General features: G+C 42.2%; 1 protein-coding gene across 1 annotated transcript; it reads left to right on the forward strand.

Moving 5' to 3' along the window:
- Positions 1-639: 639 nt before the first annotated feature.
- LOC148450996 (N-fatty-acyl-amino acid synthase/hydrolase PM20D1-like) lies at positions 640-20750 on the forward strand. Its single transcript, XM_088462406.1, has 5 exons — positions 640-909; positions 4818-4904; positions 7650-7882; positions 18060-18146; positions 20613-20750. The coding sequence occupies exons 1-5, from the start codon at positions 714-716 to the stop codon at positions 20748-20750; spliced, it is 741 nt and encodes a 246-aa protein (XP_088318532.1). The 5' UTR covers positions 640-713.
- The last annotated feature ends 757 nt before the right edge of the window (positions 20751-21507 follow it).

Raw genomic sequence — 21507 nt, forward strand, 5'->3', positions numbered from 1 at the left:
TGTGCCCTGCACACCCTGCACCCATTATAGATACGCCCCTGCCTCCATTCCAGCAGGAAGCCGAATCCCCCATGCTGCCAAATTTGCTTTCGGAGGCCATGCCCCTGCATGTGCCGGATGATACATCCGGGCACTATGATCGCATATTGCAATGCATGTCATTGGTGGTAATGTCATGCCCATTGCAATATCGATCATTAATAAAAGGGCACTTTGGGATTTTTAGGTTTCATCTATTGTTATAATATATATTGTGTCCTATATATTTATTATTATGATGAGCAGAGGGCGCACACCGTGTACGGGAAGCTGCGCCCCTATAGGGGACTAGCAGAGTGTGTGGCAGCAGTATGCAGCCAGGCCAGCTATATGCAGTTGACAGACTTCCTCTGCTCCGCCGGGCAGTATTACCATTACCAACAGTTAATAATAAAGTAATAAGCCACGGAAAACGGTGTCGTAACACGAGTGCAGGTAACTAAGGCTGGGCTCATGCAGCTGCAGCGTTATCATATGGTGACAGTCACACACCTACACCCGGGCAGCTGATGCTGTTGCTGCTTCCCGGGATGCTCTGCGCGGAATGGGCTGTGTCTATGAAAGAGCGGTTTGAGAAGAGGGGAGACAGTGGGCGGCGGCTGAGTCAGCTTGTTCTCTCTGTGTGGTGCGCTCGGTGCAGGTCACAGCAGGTGACACACTGACAGTTGCCGGACATGTCCAAGCATCGCTGGAGAGGTGCAGTGTGCACCGCGATCGGGCTGCCCCTACTTGGGGTGACTCTCCTGGTGGCTGTGCTGCTGGTTAGGACGTACACTTTGCCTGGCAGTCGTGTCACTTGGCAGGGAGAGGGAGCACCGGGAGCGGAGCTGAGTGACGGGGAGAGGTCACAGCTGAGACGGGCACTAGTAGGTGAGTAACCACTAAGCAGCATCACTACCTCCCACACATCTGATGGCAAAGTGCTGTGGGCTTATCGGAGTATCTGGTGGGACAGTATATGTACCTGCATCCAGGGCCGGTTCTAGACATTGTGGAGCTCAGGGCGAAAGGTCCCAGTTGCGCCCATAAAAATACTTTTTTTAGATGGCGTTTCTCTGCACGTGCTGAAAGTGTGAGCGCTTCCGGAAAGAGGGCGTGTCCTTGCGAAACACCCTCAATTCATCACACTGTGGGGCATGCCCAGGACTTACGAAGGTGCTGGGCTTCCCCCAAGCTCTCCCCTCGTGGCGAATAATTGCCATGTGCAGTAATGCGCCTTACACAGTATGTCTTACACAGTAATGCCCTTTACAACACATTATGCCACATGTAGTAATGCCCTTTCTAACACATGCAACACGCAGTCAGGGCCAGATTAACAATGGGGCGGATGGAGCTACAGCTCCAGGCCTCCACATAAAAATAGGCCCCTCAACATGACAGAATGATTACCAGCTGCCTAACTGACCATACATTTTAAGAATTTAAATAGGTTTTCTAGTCCCCCCCCCCAAAATAGAAAAAAAGAATTCAATTTTTCTATTTCTATGTAGTTAGGGAGACATTGTGTTCATAGTGTAGGGGGTGTACCCACCAAGGTGATTCTGACCACACCCACACAGCACAGATACCAGCTCCTCCCCTTCTCAGTATAGGCCCTTGAACATTTTCAGCTCCAGGCCCATGTGGGACTTAATCCGGCCCTGCACGCAGTAATGCCCTTTATAACACATGCCACACGCAATAATGCCCTGTATAATACATTATGCCACGCGCAGTAATGCCCTGTATAACACATTATGCCACACGCAATAATGCCCTGTATAACACATTATGCCACACGCAGTAATGCCCTGTATAACACATTATGCCACACGCAGTAATGCCCTGTATAACACATTATGCCACACGCAGTAATGCCCTGTATAATACATTATCCCCAATTCGAATTATGCCACACAGAAGTCCCTTATTCATGTTATGACACACGGTGCCCTTTTACACAATACCCAAATTAGTGCCCCTTATACACAAGGCCCACAGTAGTAGTGCCCCTTATAGCCATGCCCCCAGTAGTAATGCCCCTTATAGCCATGCCCCCAGTAGTAATGCCCCTTATAGCCATGCCCGTAGTAGTAATGCCCCCCTATAGCCATGCCCCCAGTAGTAATGCCCCCCTATAGCTATGCTCCAAGTGCTGGTGCTTCCAAAAAAAAAAAAAAAATTAAAATACAAACACAATACTTACCTTAAGCCCCGCTGCTGTCCGGTCCGACCGCGGCTCCACCACGTATCTATGGGAGAGACGTCATTACGTCATGACGTCCCTCCCATAGTGCTCTCTGCGGTAGCAGGAGCTCAGAAGTGAGCTCCGGCTCCTCGAATCTATGGGAGAGACACCATGACGTCCCTCCCATAGTGCTCTCTGCCGGAAGCTAGAGCTCAGGAATGAGCTCTAGCTTTCGGCTGCCGCTGCAGGGAGGGAGCCGGGTGCCTGCTGATAACAAATATCAGCGGGCGCCCGGCAAATGCAGCCTCCCTGCGGCGCTGGGGTTTTTCTTTTCAGATATTTTTTTTTTTCCCTCTCTCCTGGGGACTCAGTGGCGCCCTCTAGGGGCCGGCGCTCCGGGCGACGGCCCTGTTAGCCCGCCCCTAGAACCGCCACTGCCTGCATCATACACTCAGCTCCTTTAACTGTCGGATATATATTGCATTTTACTCCACTGCATACTTGCCAACTCTCCCTCATTGTCAGGGAGACTCCCTGAAATAGTAGCAATCTCCCTGAAGAGTCTACCAATCTCCCTCATTTCATCCTTACCCCCATTATGAAGCTGTTATAGTAAAAAACAGAGATATATACATTCAAATGGGATCATTAGTGTAATTTCCTTGCATTGGTTATTATAAGGCACAATGATCCCTATGAATTTCTGAAATGTATTAGTGTGTTTTCATCAACAAACAGATCTTACTAACTGCTTTTGGGCTGGTTTACATTTGGATGTAAGTCAGGTTTAGGACACGCCTCTCAGATTTATCAGTACACGCCCACTGTAACAGGCGCTCATAGGTGCTGCTTTCACAATCTCCCTGAAATGTTTTTTTGAAAGTAGGCAAGTATGCTCCACTGTCACAAACTCATCCACACTCCGATTGCTAGCTGTGACGGTTGATGAGGTCTCGTCCGGGGGATATGGTGCAATCTGTCCCTATGGCCTCATGAAAATGAACAACGACTGATTACTGGACTCGGGTAATACAGGTTGGACCCTGTCCCTTTTCTGCTGTGAAGACAGGAGATCTAGGGAGTTTGGCATCCTGGCTAAACTGGTACAGCTGAGAGATCGTTTCACACCTTGCTACAATTAAATATCCCTGACCCCCTGGGGTGTATTCACAGGTTGATGGGCTTCTCTTAAGGCACACATCCACCAGATGATTATATTGAACGATAACGATATCGTTATTGTTCAATAATAATTTGAAAATCATTTGCACATTTGCTCCCGCTGGTCGTTTAGACATCTGTCATCGAGCAAATATGTTGTACAACCAGCATGTTCGCAGATGACTGATGTGCCTACACTGAACGACTGCTCCTTAAGGTAAGGTATAACTTAGAATGTGTGCCTTAAGGTATAACTTAGAATGGCTGTCTCCCAGCCTTTTGGGTTTACGTGTGGCTTCTCAGCAGGGAATATCCTTGCCTTTGATCAGCATCTCAAAACAAAATAAACACACAACTTGTACATGCAAGTGCCTGGCTGCTCAATTCAGAAGACATAACTCCTGAGCAGTTATTATTATACATTAATCATCCCTGCAGATCATATTTTACGCATGAGTGGGTCCCGATCATCACACACACAATGCAGAATGTTAGTATCTTGAATCATTTAGCACTGAATTCAAAGTATATAAACACACTTATGAAAATTAAATATTTAGATTGTGTTCCTTTTTTATCATAATATAAACATGTTCAATTTAGTCCATATGTAATTTGATTTGTCTATTTTTTTAAAAAGGAAACCCCCTTAATGAATTATTCCTAAAGCAAAGAACATTGGGCCTGATTCAGACCCACTCGCGAGCGGCTGTCCACTCGCAAGTGGGTCGATGTTATGGACTGAGCATGCGCACGACGGAGGGAGCTCCGTCGTGCGCATGCGCCAGACGCGACGAGCGAAGGAAAGTCCTTCGCTCGTTGTGTCCGATCAAAGGGGGCGTGTTGTCAATGTTGATTGACAGCACGCCCCCTTTGGTGGGCGTGCCTCCCTGACGGGGGCGTTCCCACGGGAACGCCTCCCGTCAGAAGCCGGCCCACTGACATCACTAGTGATGTCAGTGGGAGTGATTTTGGCTCTGATAGAGCCAAAATCACTCCGGAGCTTGCGGTTGAAAACCTCAACCGCAGGCTCCGGCTCGCAATTTCGATGGTCGCGATGGTCAAGACCATCGCGGCCATCACAATGCACGCTCGTATAGCCTGTGGGTGGTGACCCACAGCTATACGAGCGTCCAGGAGGACGCTCCATTTTCATGGAGCCCGGCCCTCATTCAGAGCGTGCGCTCTGCTCAGAGCGTACGGCTCTGAATGAGGGCCATTGTATTCAAAGAAGATGGACTATACTACATAATAATAGTGTTCTAAACTGGCAAGATTTCAGGAAACAACTGAAAGTCTCAAGAAGTTTCAATTTATGGTCACTTAAGTAAATGTAACCTCTTGGGCTATATGTTAATTCAAAGCTTTATTCAAAGTTTTCATATATGCTGAAGTAGTGGGAATGAGATACACTTTGTTATCACAAGTCTTCCTCTTCCTTTATTAGGGGCAATTCGCATTCCCACTGTTTCCTTTTCTGAAGAGGAGCAGAACGTCACAGCTCTGGCCGAAATTGGAGCATACATCAAAAAAGGTATGCCATGACTTTATGTAGTTATTATATTAATAAGGATTACAGACTTGTCTGTTAAGAATCGAAAGTTGTTGAGAAAGGACAAAGTAACATCCTCTCACAAGGTGGTTCTGTTTATGGTGACATGCCACCTGTACTAACTCCCTCATCATGTTGCATCGCTGGTCCTTGCAGGCTATCCACTAGCAGACTTTCTGCACGTTTCGACCAAAACCTCCTGGTTTTGGTCGCATCGTGCAGAAAGTCGGCAATACCCGCAGAACCTTCGCCATACTGTCCCTTAGGACATGCATTTTCAGCAGCATGAGCACCAAGTTCACTGTAGATCAAGTTATGTGCATTATGTACATTTATGTCTGTCATACAGATTTGTGCAATATGTATTTGTCTTACGTGTTTATGTTTCTCTATTTATCCATTAATTTTTGTACTTCACATGTATGTATAATAGATTTTATTTTATGCATTTAGTTACTCTCATTACAGTGGGTAATGATGTGTTCAGCCTAAGCTGCCTAACAGGTTCCTATATGACGCTACATGATTTCATGACCACACCCCTGGCACAGATTTAAGGCGTTAGCTAGAGCTCCCAGCACCACGGTAAATGACAGCGTTCTGCGGGTCACTACCATACATGCCTCCTTAGCCCATGCGCATCACAACTGGCTACTCCCCCGTTTCCTTGGTTACATGAGGCTTGCGTTCCACCTGAGGTGCATTACCTCCAGCACTTCGGGTTTCCATGGTGACACTCGACATAATGTGTTATGTCCGGAAGTATGACCACTTCCGGCAGCATGATATTTAGGTATGAGCGCTGCCGGCTTCTGTGTATCTTGCGGCAGCGGCTCTTCGTCACTGACAGTTACACTGGACTGGATGCCACATATCACGCAATTGGGCTTAGGTAGGTCTACTTAGGAGCCCCGGAGGGGGGGCGGGGTGTCACCCAGCCAGTTTGCATTTCATGATATTGCATGTGTATGCACCCGCAGGTTTTCCAGTATGGACCCCATTGCTTATTACTCGGATGATGTAAATTGACCCAGTGTTTCAGTACCTATGAAGGTACTAATGTTTTTTTTTTCTCTCCATCAGCACTTTGCGGTGTTCCCACTTGGTGGCCAGAAATTAGTCACCATATTACACACATACGTAATTCACAGACATCAGGTCCCCTGGTGCCATTGTGTTAGAGCCTGTTAAACAGAGAAAAACCTGTGACCTGTGATTGATTGCGCACAGTTGTTATCCATTGAATCTGAATATTGAGGTCTTGATAAAGGTTCAAGCAAGAACCAAAATGTCGACCGACCGTAACAAGCTTTCTAGGTTGTCCAAAATGATTACAAATTATTTATTATAATACTCTTGCCGTACAGAGTATGTGTACACATTTTCAAGAATGTCAATTGATCTTGGTTTACATATGGCACATGTTGGAAATTGAGTGAATTCACTATAATAACATTAATATTAAAAACAATTAGCCCTATTTTTATGTCTATCTTTATTCCATATATTTTAAAAATAAGCCTACTGTCTCCCCACCAATCATAACCTGCCTTAACCCTAAAAATAGTAGACAACTGTCCTTGCCAGCGATGGCTTGGTGTAATTAATTTGACCCCCTGTGATGGCAACTGTGATCATTGCTCTGGTCCTTGTGTATTGGGAAGGGTCAAAAATACTCCTGTCTCCTTATTCTTACAAAACTGCATTAATAAAAATTAAGATTGTTTTGGCGTTACATATACTGTAAACTTCTATTAAAGGAATACATTTTCATAAAATACAATTTTTTAATTTTTTTTTTTCTATAAAATAATTCTTAACATTGGCATATTTTTTTATGGTTTACCAAGACCCTTTTTTGCTTTGTGTTTTACCGATTTATTGAATACACAGAGTTGGTTATGTGGTTTGCATATTCATTGCCTCTCTCCCCTCTCCAGTCCACGCCGTCAGCTCCCCGCGTAGACGCCACTGACTGGATCTGACAGCAGACGCAGGCTCCTCTCATCGCGGGTTATGTCATGATGTCACCTGCGCACTGCATCACTGGGAACGCTGGCCTCTGAAGCGATCAGAGACTAGACACCTCTGATCGCTTCAGAGACCAGCGTTCTCAGTTGCACCAGCAACTTGGCCGGCCGTGCTACAGAGGGTGCAGGGTGACGCTTGCTGAGCTGGTGGGCCCCCTAAGCCGCCATGCCCCATAGCAAGCACCCCCCCTGCACCCTCTATAGTTGCGCCACTGCACATTCGAAACTTGCACCAGTCCTGTGGCAGGTGCAGTTTCACTGTCTGACTATTGTATCCTATGTCTGCGGCTGTGTATGTAGCCACTTTCACTGACATGCCGACGACATTTCCATAAAACTGCTATTAAACAGACAATTTTTGTGTGCATTTCTAGCCACCGCCAAGAACACCCACTACATATTAAATTGACTTCTCCCTGAAATAATAACTGTGACTGCATGGACAAAATGGGGACACGTGTGATGTGACTTAGAAGCATACGCAGTAGCAAAAAATTGCTCTACTATGTCCGACATCACCATTGCATACCCTTTTTATCAGGGCCAAGGTGCGTGGGCATGACTAATGTATTGACAAGTATCCAAGGAAATGCTAGCTGCCACTGATTAACTCTGCTATGTTAATGGTCTGCTACTTATACCTGTCCATGTACTTTGATCTCATTGGAATATAACACTGTTCTTCTTTCCAAATTAGTTTTTCCACTGGTGTTCTCCTCAAATATTGTTCAACGTGAACTGGTAGCAGAATACAGTCACCTTCTTACAGTTCAGGGATCAGACCGAAGTCTAATGCCATACATGATACTTGCCCACTTGGATGTTGTGCCAGCCACAGGTGAGGGTTGGGTAGTGCCGCCATTCTCTGGAGAGGAGCGTGATGGATACATTTATGGAAGAGGAACGCTAGATGACAAATGCTGTGTGATTGTGAGTCTGAAAATGAACAAACTTCAAAATGTTTACACTATTACTTTAGCATACTATAATAATCTGTTTATTTGTATTTATCTCTTTGTTGTGCCTCTCTATTTAATGACAAATCTAGTTTCCATAAACATCTGCAAGCCATTGACTTCATGAAAATGATGTTTGTTGATTTATTTGGGTTGGCATATGATAAGAAATATAAGTATAGTTCTTGACTCCATTGTTATACGTATTATATGATGTAATCATCCAGTGATGGAATTGCATTGACCTTTGAGACAGAAGTACAGATTAAGCTAATCTGTATGCCGCTAAGGTCAACTCTATCACGCTTTGGATCAAACAATTCTATGGCTTCAAGCTATAACCTCAACAATCGAAGTGCAAAGGTAACGAACAATGTGTGCTTATGTGTGTATTAAGATGTAATATACTGTGCAGGTGTGTGTGTGTGTGAGTGTGTGTAATAAAAAAAAATATATATATATATATAAATATTTTCTCATGTGATGTTGTCCAAATCCATCCTGTGGAAGGCCTAGAACGGGCTCCCCGGTTCAAAGTTCTGGCCAGCGCCCGCATGTCAAAGTTCTTCCCAGCATACACAAACGGGAGGTCCAACCGGGACCTCAACCCCCTATATTATGTCTTCTGGGATCCAATGTTACCACTCTGAAGTTTTTGTCCAAATCCATCCAGTGGAAGGCTCAGAACAGAATCCCGGGGTCAAAGTTCTGCCCAGCGTACACCAACAGGGACCCTAACCCCCCTAAAGCCTGGCCAGGATCCAACTGGACCACCTCACATTGGTTTCATCCCAATCGGTGCAGGGGTGTCCGATTGCATAACCGCATGAAATGCACATTCCCTCATGTGCCTGTCCTTCACCAACCTATAACAAACATTATTTTTATAAAGGTTGAGTCCCTTTTGGGGTGAGTGCTTGTTGACATTAAGAAAAGCCTCATTTCCCACAGGTTCATGAATCATAAGCCATAGGCAGATATTGTGGTCTGGCAAATGGCTGCAGAGTGGAAAAATAAAGCAAACCTTATTGTAACCTCTTCCATAAAAAAAATTCTGAATACGCAGCGAAATCATAAGACCCAATATCAAGAGAAATGCAATAATAATTTGTATCTACAACTGCTCACAAAACAAAGATTTGGTTTATTTTAAATATTGGCAGACGGTGAAATACAGACCATCCATATATGTTTGCCATCAATATCACCAATGCAGTTGGTGAAATGGCATGTGACTCTGCCACAGTAGCCGGAGTGGTACTACCTCCCTTTGTAGAAAAACAATTTTAAAAAGGTCCTACTTGATAAGGCAATGCTCAGAGGAATCCCTCAGTGCTGGCTTGTCTGCCCTCCTACTGGGTCTAGCTTTTTGTCTTTCCATTAGTCCCTGCAGGCTAGTTCATCATTTATCTGTGCACGTTAGTAAGTGGAAAGGTTTTGCAGTTACAGATGGCAACACTGTGCCCTACCTTGCTCATAATCCTTTTACCTCACATTTTTAAAAGCTGCTTAAAATGTGTGAAGCCAGTGAAAAATTACATAGTTGTGCTGAGGAGTCTTCATGGCAAGGACAAGGTTATTTAGAAGATCTCAGTTGAGCCATTGGACACAGCTCAATGTCATTGTTGCTGCTATCTGTGTCTTTTCTTTGGTGTTGTCTTTCACCTCCATGGTGACAACAGCAGCCGCCAAACACCATGGAGAACAACTATCCTCTGTTCCATTAACAGCAGCAAGATTGATAATAAGAAAACCACCAGACACACAGCTACTCCAAATTGACAGGTAACCACAATTACTTGGGCAGCACAAAAGTCTTTTTTAGATCCTGATATTGGGGTTCAGTTGGGATAGTTAGTTATGGTTGACATCAGATGACTGTGTTAAGATATCTAAAGTATCTGGATGACGTTTTGTGTGTCCGCTTTTCATTGTCTCCCCTTATTCCCTGCATGCACCATTGATAACACAGATATGCCAATGACTGCTGTTAATGCTGCCGCATAACAATAGCCACACAAGCTTTCCTCACCAGTAGCTACTATTGCTCTTTCTCTGCCTTTATGTATCAAGGGTTTCCCACAAATCTTGGAAGATAAAGATGGCTCTGCCAAAATGATCTGTTTCATATAATTGTATGTTATTTCTTTGTGTCATGATCCCATCAATGTTCACCTGTGTGTGATATATCAGAACTTTATAACTAAAAGAAGACCATGTATTCTCCAGGCAATGACAGAACTCTGGTAACAGGACCATATTCTAATTACTGTTTCCTTCAACTGCCATAATTACATACAACTATCATTCTTGTGGATTTACTATGATTCATAAAGATTTCTCCTATCTATAGTCTTCATTTGCACCAAGTTACATTTAAAGTAAATTCAACTAAAGGGTGCAAATTTGCACCTGAAAAAAAGTGTTGTACATAATGGGTGCAAATGCTATTTCTTTATTATTGCATGTAACATACTGCTGGCTTTTGCATGTAGCACATAAATTACAGTGCAGATTTATATATACACTTCATTTAGCATTGAACTAAGGCACGCCCCTATCCCATCTTTATATCTGACCTCCAGTTTTACATTTTTCTCCCCTGTAGCACAGCATTGTTTTGCAAAGATGTAGAATGGCTATTCCTGGCTGGTTTTGCTTCTAACTGTATAATGTGTTCATTTGTTACCTGGACTAGGTTGGAACTGCTTTGATATGTGAGGTTACAATTAAATTGCATCTGTACTATTGTGTCGCACCTCACAATTGTTGTGCTCTTGCGCAAGTTTGCTACATACTAACAAAATGGTGCTACAGCTTTCCTATATTGTGCATGATGTTAAAACTAGAGGTGTTTGCAGACCCCAGTGTTTTGTTTCTAATTGTTGTGTTTTTAGTTTTGGCAAAACCACCCTCAAGTGTTTTGATTGTGAATCTGGATTTCTTTAAAAATGTTATTAAAAACGGCTAAATTCATGTAATTTAAACCTGTCTTGTTCCTACAGTATTATTGACATCAATAACATTCATCTCCAGTCAACTCTGACCACCTCACAGCTCACAAAATTGTTTTCACCAATATTGGTCAAAGGCTGTAGCGAGCTGGCTGGCTAAACTGTGCAGTTGCTCTGTCGCTTAAACACATGGCAGTTTAAAAGAACATAGCACAGCTATGAAACATAGTGGCACAGTAGTGGCAGACAAGAGGTCAGTCCATAATAGTTTACACATATTCATACTGTTGCCATCGCTATTCACATTCATTGTATAGGAGCATAGTGGTGGTAGTAATCTTGTGGAGATAGACTTGTAACCTTGTCTTCATGCAGTCAAAATTTTGGCTTGTATTAACCTTCGGATACCCAAAGTGGGGTCAAAAATTACCCCAAACATAGATTATTATATGCATACTGAATAATATTTATAGATAATCATTGATGATTTTTGTAATTTACATTTAGTCAATTAGTGAAGTTAGATCTAAAAAATAACCCAATTAATTGTAAAAATTAATTTGTGTAGTTGGATCAAATCTGACCCCATTTTGGGATGCTGTGTCGAGACTTGCATCGGTGCAGGAGGGGTTACCGCCTTCCCTTTTTTTTGCAGCCTGCAACACATTATACTTGTCTGTGGTGGAACGTGCCGGTGCATCACATAAACGTGTGGTGTCTAACAAATCACACGTTTATTTCAAAGTTCCTTGCGTAATGTCGAGATTTTTGACCCAAAAAGAGTTGGAGGGAGAAGCAGAAAATGTGGAAGATGATGGCCTTTCATGAATTGCATTGACAGTGGAGCAGTTGCTAATATCATCGGTGCTATTTAAATGTTTGTATTCACATTGCGATCGCAGCCTGATATAAGGATGCCCACTTCTCCTTACTCACATCTGTATACTAGGGCAACATAGCGAAACAATCGGTAACATCTGACCCATAAGCACACTTGCACAAACCTTGACCTTACTCAGAAATTGGTAACCGCCACGCACGCTATCAGTGCTATGGCTGCATATGGCCACGCAGTGGATAATTTATGCACGCCCCTGCAACGGTGTTGAAATGCACTGGCATGCCTGCGTTCACCCGAACCACCATCATCATCCACAAATGGCACTTCCTGTCAATCAAACTGCTTTGCGTCTGCGTAGCCTCTGCAATCGCAGTTCCGTTCGCAATTGCTAGCTCGCACACTGCGATGCATATGCAGAATGCAACATTTGACCGATTTGCGTGCGTATTAGCAACTGCGTTCCTTGTTGAATGAGGCCCTGGGTCTTCATTTGATACGTTCTCTGATGCAGTGACGTGTAGAGAAAGGAGTCACCAGAGTCTAGAAAAGCATTCAACTTGCTATAAAAACTGTCATCACTGTCGAAGAAGTCAGTAAAGTATCTCAACCTAGACAAGATGTGAAACGAGGAAGTTGTAAATTGTGCCCGAGGGATAGAGCGACAGAAAAAGTTCTGACTGATGTGAGGAATGTGACTTTTTCTGTAATGACAATGTGAAAATAGAGATACATAAGCGATGTTGTGACTTTGACAAGTGAATTTAGTGTATTGTAAACCACACTCGCTTACGAACTATTACAAGTCAATTTTGATTTAATTGTCTGTGCAATGTATGAATTGTATTTAATTGTCAGAAAATGTTGTTAATTAGATTACTGATGGTGCGTATTATTGAATATAGTAGGTATGAGACAGCCACCATACATTTCAATGCAGAATAACTCATTTTAACCTGGGGTCAACTTTGAGCCCATTTCGGGCTAAGGTACAGTACACAAGAAAATATTCTGGCCATCCGAAGGTTAATATGATTTGATTTTAATTTAGGGCAAAACCTGCAGTATAGTAATAACAACATACACTGCCTGCCAAACATACACGGTCTTGGCAAAGCCCATAATGAAAAGTGTTGCATGATGGAATTGTCCTTGGGCCCTTTCACCCACCCTTATGTTGTATATTAAAAAGGACGTGCATAATTTAACAAACCAAGCACTTCAGCGACAGGGACTGCCACTTTTGTGGCTGAAGTGCTTGGTTTGTTTGGGCCTTCACAAAAGAAAACTACTTGGTGGTTTGGCTAACCCAAGCTACCAATGGGCTTAAGGCTAACAGTGTTAATTATCTTCACAGTTGGAAGATGTCGTCATCAGCACTGTTGTTAATATCACTCAATATTCGCTCATCCCCACTGGAATCCACTGTTATGGTGCGTACACACTGGGCGATAAAGTGGACGACTGAACGATAACGATATCGTTATCGTTCAGTCGTCCACTTTATCATCCATTTTTAACCCCAAAAAGATGAACGACGACGCGTGTTCCCGCGGGTCGTTCGTCATCATCGTTCATCGGGCTGACATGCAGGCCAACCTGACGATCTCGTCAGGTTGCTGCATGTCAGGGAATGGGGGAGAGAGCCCTGCGCTGAACGATATCGTTAATTATATCGTTCAGCGGCTGTGCTCAATGTCACAAACGACATTGAGCACAGCCTGCCGGGGACAACACTACACGATATCGCTAAGGGAGCATATCGTGTAGTGTGTACCCACCATTAGTCTCTGGGCCTGATTCATCTTGGATCGCAATTGCAACAACGTATGCTGATCGGTCAATGGTGCCTACTGTGCATGCGTATGCATCACAGTGCGCGTGCGTCAGTTAGCATTGCGATCGCTCTGTGATCACACATGCAGAGAGAAAGCCATCGCAGAGTGAGTGATGGGATGTCAGCGTTTGGTGGTGGTGACGTGGGAGTGGTTGGAGAAACGCAGACGTGCCTGTCCGTTTGAACGTCATTGCATGGGAGTGCATAAATTAGCAACTGCAACGGCATACGCAGCTTGAGTACTCGTCTGCAACGAGGCTAGCATTTTCTGAGTAAGGTCAGACCTGCTGTAAATGTGCATGAGGGTCCGATGTTAGCGATGTATATGCAGGACTGAAAGGTATTACGAATGTGATATGGCGCTAGTGGGTGTCTCTATGCTGGCTATGCAATAGCTTTGCGATTGAATTGATTGGCATATTTTTGCAGCAGACCTCGTGTGTGATCGCAATAGCGATCCGTAGTGAATCAGGCCCCTTATTTGTTGTAATTGATGGCAAAGGTCTTCCTCATAAAATTTGCAGTTAATTTTGATGGACATTAGTTTTTCCACACTCTTTCCAAATACACAGATAGCTAGTTTGTACAAGGGTCTCCAAATTGCCCTTTTCTCCTCCCAGTATGCAAAGGGACTGTGTGACATGCTAATTTGTACATTATCATTAAAGTAACCATTCTATTGATGCTTACTGTATCAGATTGAGTCACTGTAGAGATGTCAATATATGTTGGCAATTCTTTTAATCCTGACCAGATGTCAAAATGTTTCACTCTGGTGTGCTGAGTTGACTCACTATCACCACCAGTGGGTCTCCTGGCGACATTGTTGTGTCTAGTGCCACTTGACCTGACAACTTGCTCACAAGAAGCTCTTTGAATCTCTTAAGATTTGTGTCAATTGGAAAGAAAGATATTGCATATGACTTAAACCTAGGATCAAGCATGGTTGCCAAAATGTACTTAGCGGAATTGCTTAGTTTCATCTCCCCTCCAGCTTCTGTAGCTGCTTTTCCAATGGTTTAGTTTAATTAAGGGTATGGCCTGACTCAGGTGGCAGTGTCTGAACTCTCTTTATTGGTTACAATTTCAAATGGTTGTAGTAGGGTGCATAAAACCAAGAGTATTCTCCAGTGTGCTCCAGTAAGATGGTAACTTGTCTCCCCTCTCGCTATGTCATGGTTTGATGCTCTAAATTTGGATGCCTTGATTTTGCTCCTTCAGTCGCTGAAGTATATAAAGGATGGAATTCCAACTGGTTACTACCTCTTGCTTCAGTTGGTGGCATGGCAAATTGAACTGTTCTTGCAGTCCTAGATTTAGTGCTCAGTTGCTGCTTGTCTGGGTCCTGGAATCTTGTGGATCTATTTAAAAAAAATATGATAGCTCTATTAAATGTGGAAAACCTAGCAATGAGTGAACTTTCTAGGCCCCAACTTCAAATCAATAGCACCCACATTTACTAATTGGGTGTTCCTCCCTGCATCCAGTGATTTGAGATTAAATTAATAGCATTCATACTATATACATCCAAATCGGCAGCCCTTTCAATTTGCAACTCGTGTAGTCTTTGAAGTCACTGCTTGACTTTTGAGGTCTCTTGGCTAAGGCATCTGGTGGCCATTTGAAATTATGATATTATCCAACAATATGCATTCACATTGAACCAGTGGTCGGGTTTACCTAGGGGCTGCAGGGTTGCAGCCCCTCCAGTAAAATCCACCCCCCAGTGAGTTGGTGCACTGGCTTCACTGTAGTGGCTTCCCATTGGAAGCACTCTTTGCTGATCACACAAAGGACAGGCAGTCCCTGGGAGAGGTGTTTTTTCCAGTCCAGGCTGCGATTAAGTCTCCTTTGTCTTGCCGTCAGCCCTACCAGGCTTCTAGGGGCTGCATCCGATGCAGTTCCGAGATGCTGGTGTCCCTATGTTTGTGTGCATTCGACGGTCCCGGAGTCTGCCAGATCCATCGCATATACCCTGGAATTCTCTGAACAGATTGCAGCCTGGGAGCCCCCTGCCGTTGAAGAGGGTAGGAGTCACCTTGGCATTGAACCATAGGCCTGATTCATTATGGAACTCTATTGCAATTATGCACGCAGGCGGCTGATAGTTGCGTACTGCGTATGCATCGCAGTGTGCGAAGGCTCCACTGCGATCGCAGTGACCACGCAGAATCATCGCAGAGTGATTGACAGGAAGTGATCATTTCGGGGGTGTTGAGAGGGGGTGCTTGGTGAAATGCAGGTGTGCCCGTCCGTTCGAATGCTGTTATAGGAGCATGCATAAATTAGCCAATGTGATGCCATACGCAGCTTGAGCTTTCACTGCGTGCGATGAGGTTATCAAATTCTGAGTAAGGTCAGACCTGTTGTAATTGTGCGTGAGGCTCCGATGGTACTTGATGTTACCAATGGTTTTGCAGACTTGCTAGGTATTACGGATATGCGTAAGGGGAAGTGGGCATCCTTATGTTGGGCTGCGACAGCATTGCGATTGCAAACATTAGCATATTTTCACAATGGGTATGCGTGCTTAATCGCAGCTACAATCACAATAGCGATCCGTAATGAATCTGGCCACATAACATATGGTACTCCAAAGAAATGTATTTTCCAAATGCATACACTATAATGACCTACATATGGAAAGAAATGGGAAACTATCTTCATCAATCAAATGTAAAAATGTTATAATCATTTCAAAATGCATTTTAAAATGTTGAACTGTTTGTACCTTACATCTGTAAAATTGCTCTCTCCCTGGTGATTTACTATATATTTTTGGGGGCTTGTCCACACATACTGCCTCTTTAGAGAAGTAGTTGACTTAATATCTTTATCTTTTTACTTGTACAGGTTGAGTCTCTCATATCCAAAATGCTTGGGACCAGGGGTATTTTGGATATCGGAATATTCTGTATTTTGGAATATGCATACCATAATGAGAGATCTTGAGAATGAGACCCAAATCTAAAAACAGAATGCATTTGTTTCATATACACCTTATACATACAGCCTGCAGGTCATTTTATATAATATTTTCAATAATTTTGTGGCTCAAAGTTTGTGTGCATGCATGAAATTCATTTGTTTCATATACACCTTATACAGAAAGCCTGAAGGTAATTTTATGCAATATTTTTAATTATTTTGGTCCTTTAAAACAAAGTTTCTGTACATCGAACCTTCAAAAAGTAAAGGTTTCACTATCTCAGTCATGCTAAAAAAATTCTGTATTTCGGAACATTTGGAAATGTATATTGTGTTTTGTTCTGCGTGTCTCCCCAAAGTGAAATCATATCTCCATGTATTTATTATCCTACCCATTGTAAGCTATGTAATGTACCCACGGTGGCTTCCTCACCTGGTACTTTCCCGTATAGCAGGGTTTCCAAAACTCCGCCATTACAGCCCATGTTTTCAGGATATGCATGCTTGAGTCCAGGTGGTTAAATCAAATTGCATGAAGTACTAATTAAGTTACCTGTGCTCAAGCATGGATATCCTTAAAACCTAGACTGTAATGGCAGAGTTTGGAATTCTGTGGGTATTTTGCTGCTTGTACTTACTATTTCGTACTTGTAATTCCTACTTTGTATCTCCACAAAATGTAATCATATATCCACATAATTCTTATCCCAACCATTGTAACCTATGTAGTGCGCCCAAGATTTCTGCCTAGTATTCCTGTGTGTTGGATTAACAATTTGCAGAACTGATAATTCCACGGGCATGTTATATTTGACTTTCATATTGTGTATTCAACTGCTGTAACTATTGTAGTGCACCCAAGATGGCTGCCTCCTTTCAAATGTAAAGTGCTTTGAGTCCTTTTGGAGAAATATACTTTTTATATAACATTAAAATTATTATAATGTTTATTAATAATAATAATAATAATAATAATAATACATTGCTTATGTGGTGTTTCTCATTCTTTTTAACACATTTTTAGGCAACATTAATATATAGTCTTACATCCTTACAGTAGTATGAATATTTTTTAGTTTCAATTCAGTGTTGGTAATTGCAGTCCTTTGTTTCTCACTTTTTAACATACGTCCCAGCAGTCTCGATTTCAGCGGGACAGTCCTGCTTTCTGGGCACTCTCCCGCTGTCCCACCTACGGGCCGCAGTGTCCCTCGGACAGGGGGGAGGTTGGGGGTACATTCTGACTCGTGCGTCATCCGTACACTGTGCGGGTTCTGGGAGAGGCTGAGGTCTGTTCAGCAGCTCCCAGAGCTCTGGGCAAGCAAACCGCATGATGAAAATGGGGTCGTGACTCATGGGTACGGCAATTCCCGCTAAACCATGCCCCCTTCTCACTAAGCCACATCCCCTAATTTCAGACACAATTGTCTAGACTTCCACTTCATAAAGGTTGGGAGGTATACTTTTTAGTAAAGACTAGTTAGGACATGTTTGTTTTGGATAAAGCACAAACATATTTTATTCTGGTTTCCATTTAAGGATGCTGCACCCCATTTCTTATATTTGCTATATAACATTTATTTCTTTTCCATAGGGGGTTCTACAAGCTCTTGAATTTCTGCTAAAAAGAGGCTACAAACCCAGAAGGTCTTTTTATATTGGACTAGGGCATGATGAGGAGGTAAAGTGTCAGTTACACTTTTTTTTTTTTTTTTATTATTATAGCTAAATTACAATATTATTAATTTCTGTCTTAATCATTGGCCGAAGGAAGCAATACAATATCTCATTTATACATACATATAACACATCTGTGTATGTGTATATATTCATGGGGGAAACTCAGACAGACATACACCCAAATAGTTTAATATGATAATGTACTTTTAAAGATAATTTTAATTAACTATATTAAGACTCCAGAAACATTCCTATGTTAAAATTAGCAAGCTGCAGATAATAAATAATGCAAAGTAAGAATGTTTTTAAAAATAAAAGTGGTAATAGTTTATTTTTATCAATTAACAAATGCAAAGTGAATGAACAGAAGAGAAATCTAAATCAAATCAATATTTGGTGTGACAACCCTTTGCCTTCAAAACCGCATCAGGTACACTCGCACACAGTTTTTGAAGGAACTCGGCAGGGAGGTTGTTCCAAACATCTTGGACAACTAACCATCGATCTGTGGATGTAGGCTTGCTCAAATCTTTCTAATATATCAATATTCAGGTGCTTTATATTTTAAATGATATAGTATAAAATATACTTCCTTTTTGTTTCAATATATAAACTATTGTAGCCCCTACTAAGTATTTCTGATATACTCCCTTAAATAATCTACAATTAGTGTTATTTCTAACAACAAGGAGCGCAATATAATCACCTGATTCAAATTGTAATAATCATGTATATGCATACACTCAGAAGTTTCATTAAAAACAATCCACATTTATATTAAACACCATTATATTCATTTCATAGATTAAATAACAAGAAAAGAATCAAAAGTCCACCTTGCATAATTTAATTATATGCAGCTGATAGACTAAGATTCTTAGTATCTCCCAACAATTCAGCCTTTCGTCTCCAATATAATTGCCAGGTAATTTTAAAACTTATCTCCAGTATCCCTTTCTTAGTGCATCCCGCAGGTCATAATATTAGCCTACCCAGTTAAGTGGTATTAGTTGAATTTACAGACCCGAGAAGAGTACTTTCTCCTTCTCTAAGTTCTTACCGCTCCCGGTATTCAGGCTTAGGTCTCTCGCACACTGTGCCGTCACTTCACTGAAAGGGAGTGCACAGGGTGGTAGAAAGCCTCTGGCTAGTGGGCTGGTGTGCTGAGCGGTCGGAGTCCTCCGGCTGGTAGACAGATTAGGCAGGTATAGAGTCCTTTATGGAGCAGCTGCAACCAGGTGGAATATACCTATTCCTTTATGTGTTTCTTCGCTATTAAGGGTATCGGTTTCTTCAGAAGGTGAAAATTCTCAAATCCTTCTGCCTCTTCATGTAATCCCAGACAGACTCGATGATGTTGAAATCAGGGCTCTGTGGGGGGCCAAATCATCTCTTACAGGACTCCTTGTTCCTCCTTACGCTGAAGATATTTATACTATATCTATTATATAAAAGCACAGTTGCACAATAGTTACCATGGCAGCGTCACTGCGCTGTAGTCATGAGCTTCTTTCCGACCAGGTCTCTATCTATGTTCTTTGGTTTCCTGCAGGTATGCAACACTTATATCTGTGTGTGCAACTGAGTCTTTAAATTAAACTTGGCATGGAAATAAAATGTGGCCACTACATCTTAACACTTTCTATGCTGATTCATAGACTCAGTTGCACACAGATATACAAGTGTCGGATATCAAATTAATCGGAACAGTTCCCTGGTGTGTCCTAGTGACGCTGCTACTTAGATGCGTTTACAGCTAAAAAGATGCAAAAAGGCCGCCCGATGTCAGCATAGTCTCACAGGACCTGATGCACTGAGAGGGGCTGTTTGGCGTGAAAGAGCTGATTAAGTGTTGCATATCAAATTATTCAGCACTGTCTCCTGGTGTGTCCTAGTAGCATTGTACTTAGGCATATTTTTTTTGCCGAAAATGTGTCTGACAGTAGCAGAGTTGCACGGGACCTGGTGGCTCACTCAGGCACTCCAGATAAATCCTACTATGGTATAGTGTTTAAGGAGTTATTTTTCTAAACCTCTACAATTCAGGCAGAAAAATATAAGATCTTAAATCTTGGCCATTCATTGCCATAGGAAGACATGAGTTCATGTTTGCATCTGAACCGCAAACCAAGATATGTCTATGATATGTCTATACTGAGTCTTTTTATGTCTGTAAGTTTACCCCCAAATACTCAAAAGTATATAAAAAAAAAACTTACTTGCAACATTAAGTACTTCAGTGAAAATATTATTTTTGTATCTTGTACTTCTTCCTTGATACTCTTCTTTTGGAACACTCTCATGGGAGGTATGGTTGCCAACCAGTGTGCCCTGTTTGCAGCATTTTAATACATGTGATTAATTTTTAGAGATTACTAGGGTTTTGTATGCCTAAGTGTGTGTGTGCTAAGCATTTGTTGTCTGTTAGCGTACTGACTGCTTTTGTCACTTCTATATATTTTTCCAGGTGAGTGGACACAAGGGTGCCATGAAGATTGTGGAAAAGTTGCAGTCTCAGGGAGTTAAGTTGCTATTTGTAGCTGATGAGGGGTTGGCAGTCCTGGACGGCGTTATTCAAGGAGTAAAGAGACCGTTTGCTCTGTAAGTAATTAAGCAATCCTTGTATCAAATCATATTCAGAGACAAAATACATTCCTATATCTTCACAAGGATTTATTTTCTTTGAAAGTGGCTGTAGAAAATTTAGGCGTAGCTTTTGGTACTATACCTGTTTAAAGTTCTAAATCACTGTTGGAAATGTAGGCACAGTATAAATGTGTAAGAGCAAGTAACTATGTTTCATAATTGCTTATAGTGGTGCAAGTCAATAATTATTCCTTTTAGAATATGTGAACTCCCTTATGTGGTTGACAAATATCATACAAAACATGATTGCACCATATTCTGACACAATTAATTTAAAACCAAGATCACAAAAGCACAAAAGATCATTATTATTTATTCATATTCCACAAGCATATCTAGTTACACTTTACCCGCACAGGAGATGAAGTGCTCCATATAATATCTATCCTTTTTTTTACTATGGACTTCACATCAGATTACCTTTTCTGTAGTTGTCATCCTTGCCCGTAAAAGGGAACCAAATAGCTAGTCCTAGAACACATTATAGGCAAACCATGCTGCCGTTTACAACTACATTGAGCCTTTATCAATTTCTAAGGGTGTATGTTCTCATATAAAATATATATTCTAAGAAAACACAACCATGAAATAGGTTAAAGTAGTCATACTTTACTTGAAGATTAAACACGCATCAAGTGATTGTAACAAGCATATAACAAGCCTATCATGCAGGGTCAATGCTAAAGTTAACAGTAAAGTCTTGCTCTGGCACAGTA

This window comes from Taudactylus pleione, unplaced genomic scaffold (genome assembly GCF_031769625.1).
Source record: "Taudactylus pleione unplaced genomic scaffold, aTauple2 ptg001228l, whole genome shotgun sequence".
NCBI lineage: Eukaryota > Metazoa > Chordata > Amphibia > Anura > Myobatrachidae > Taudactylus > Taudactylus pleione.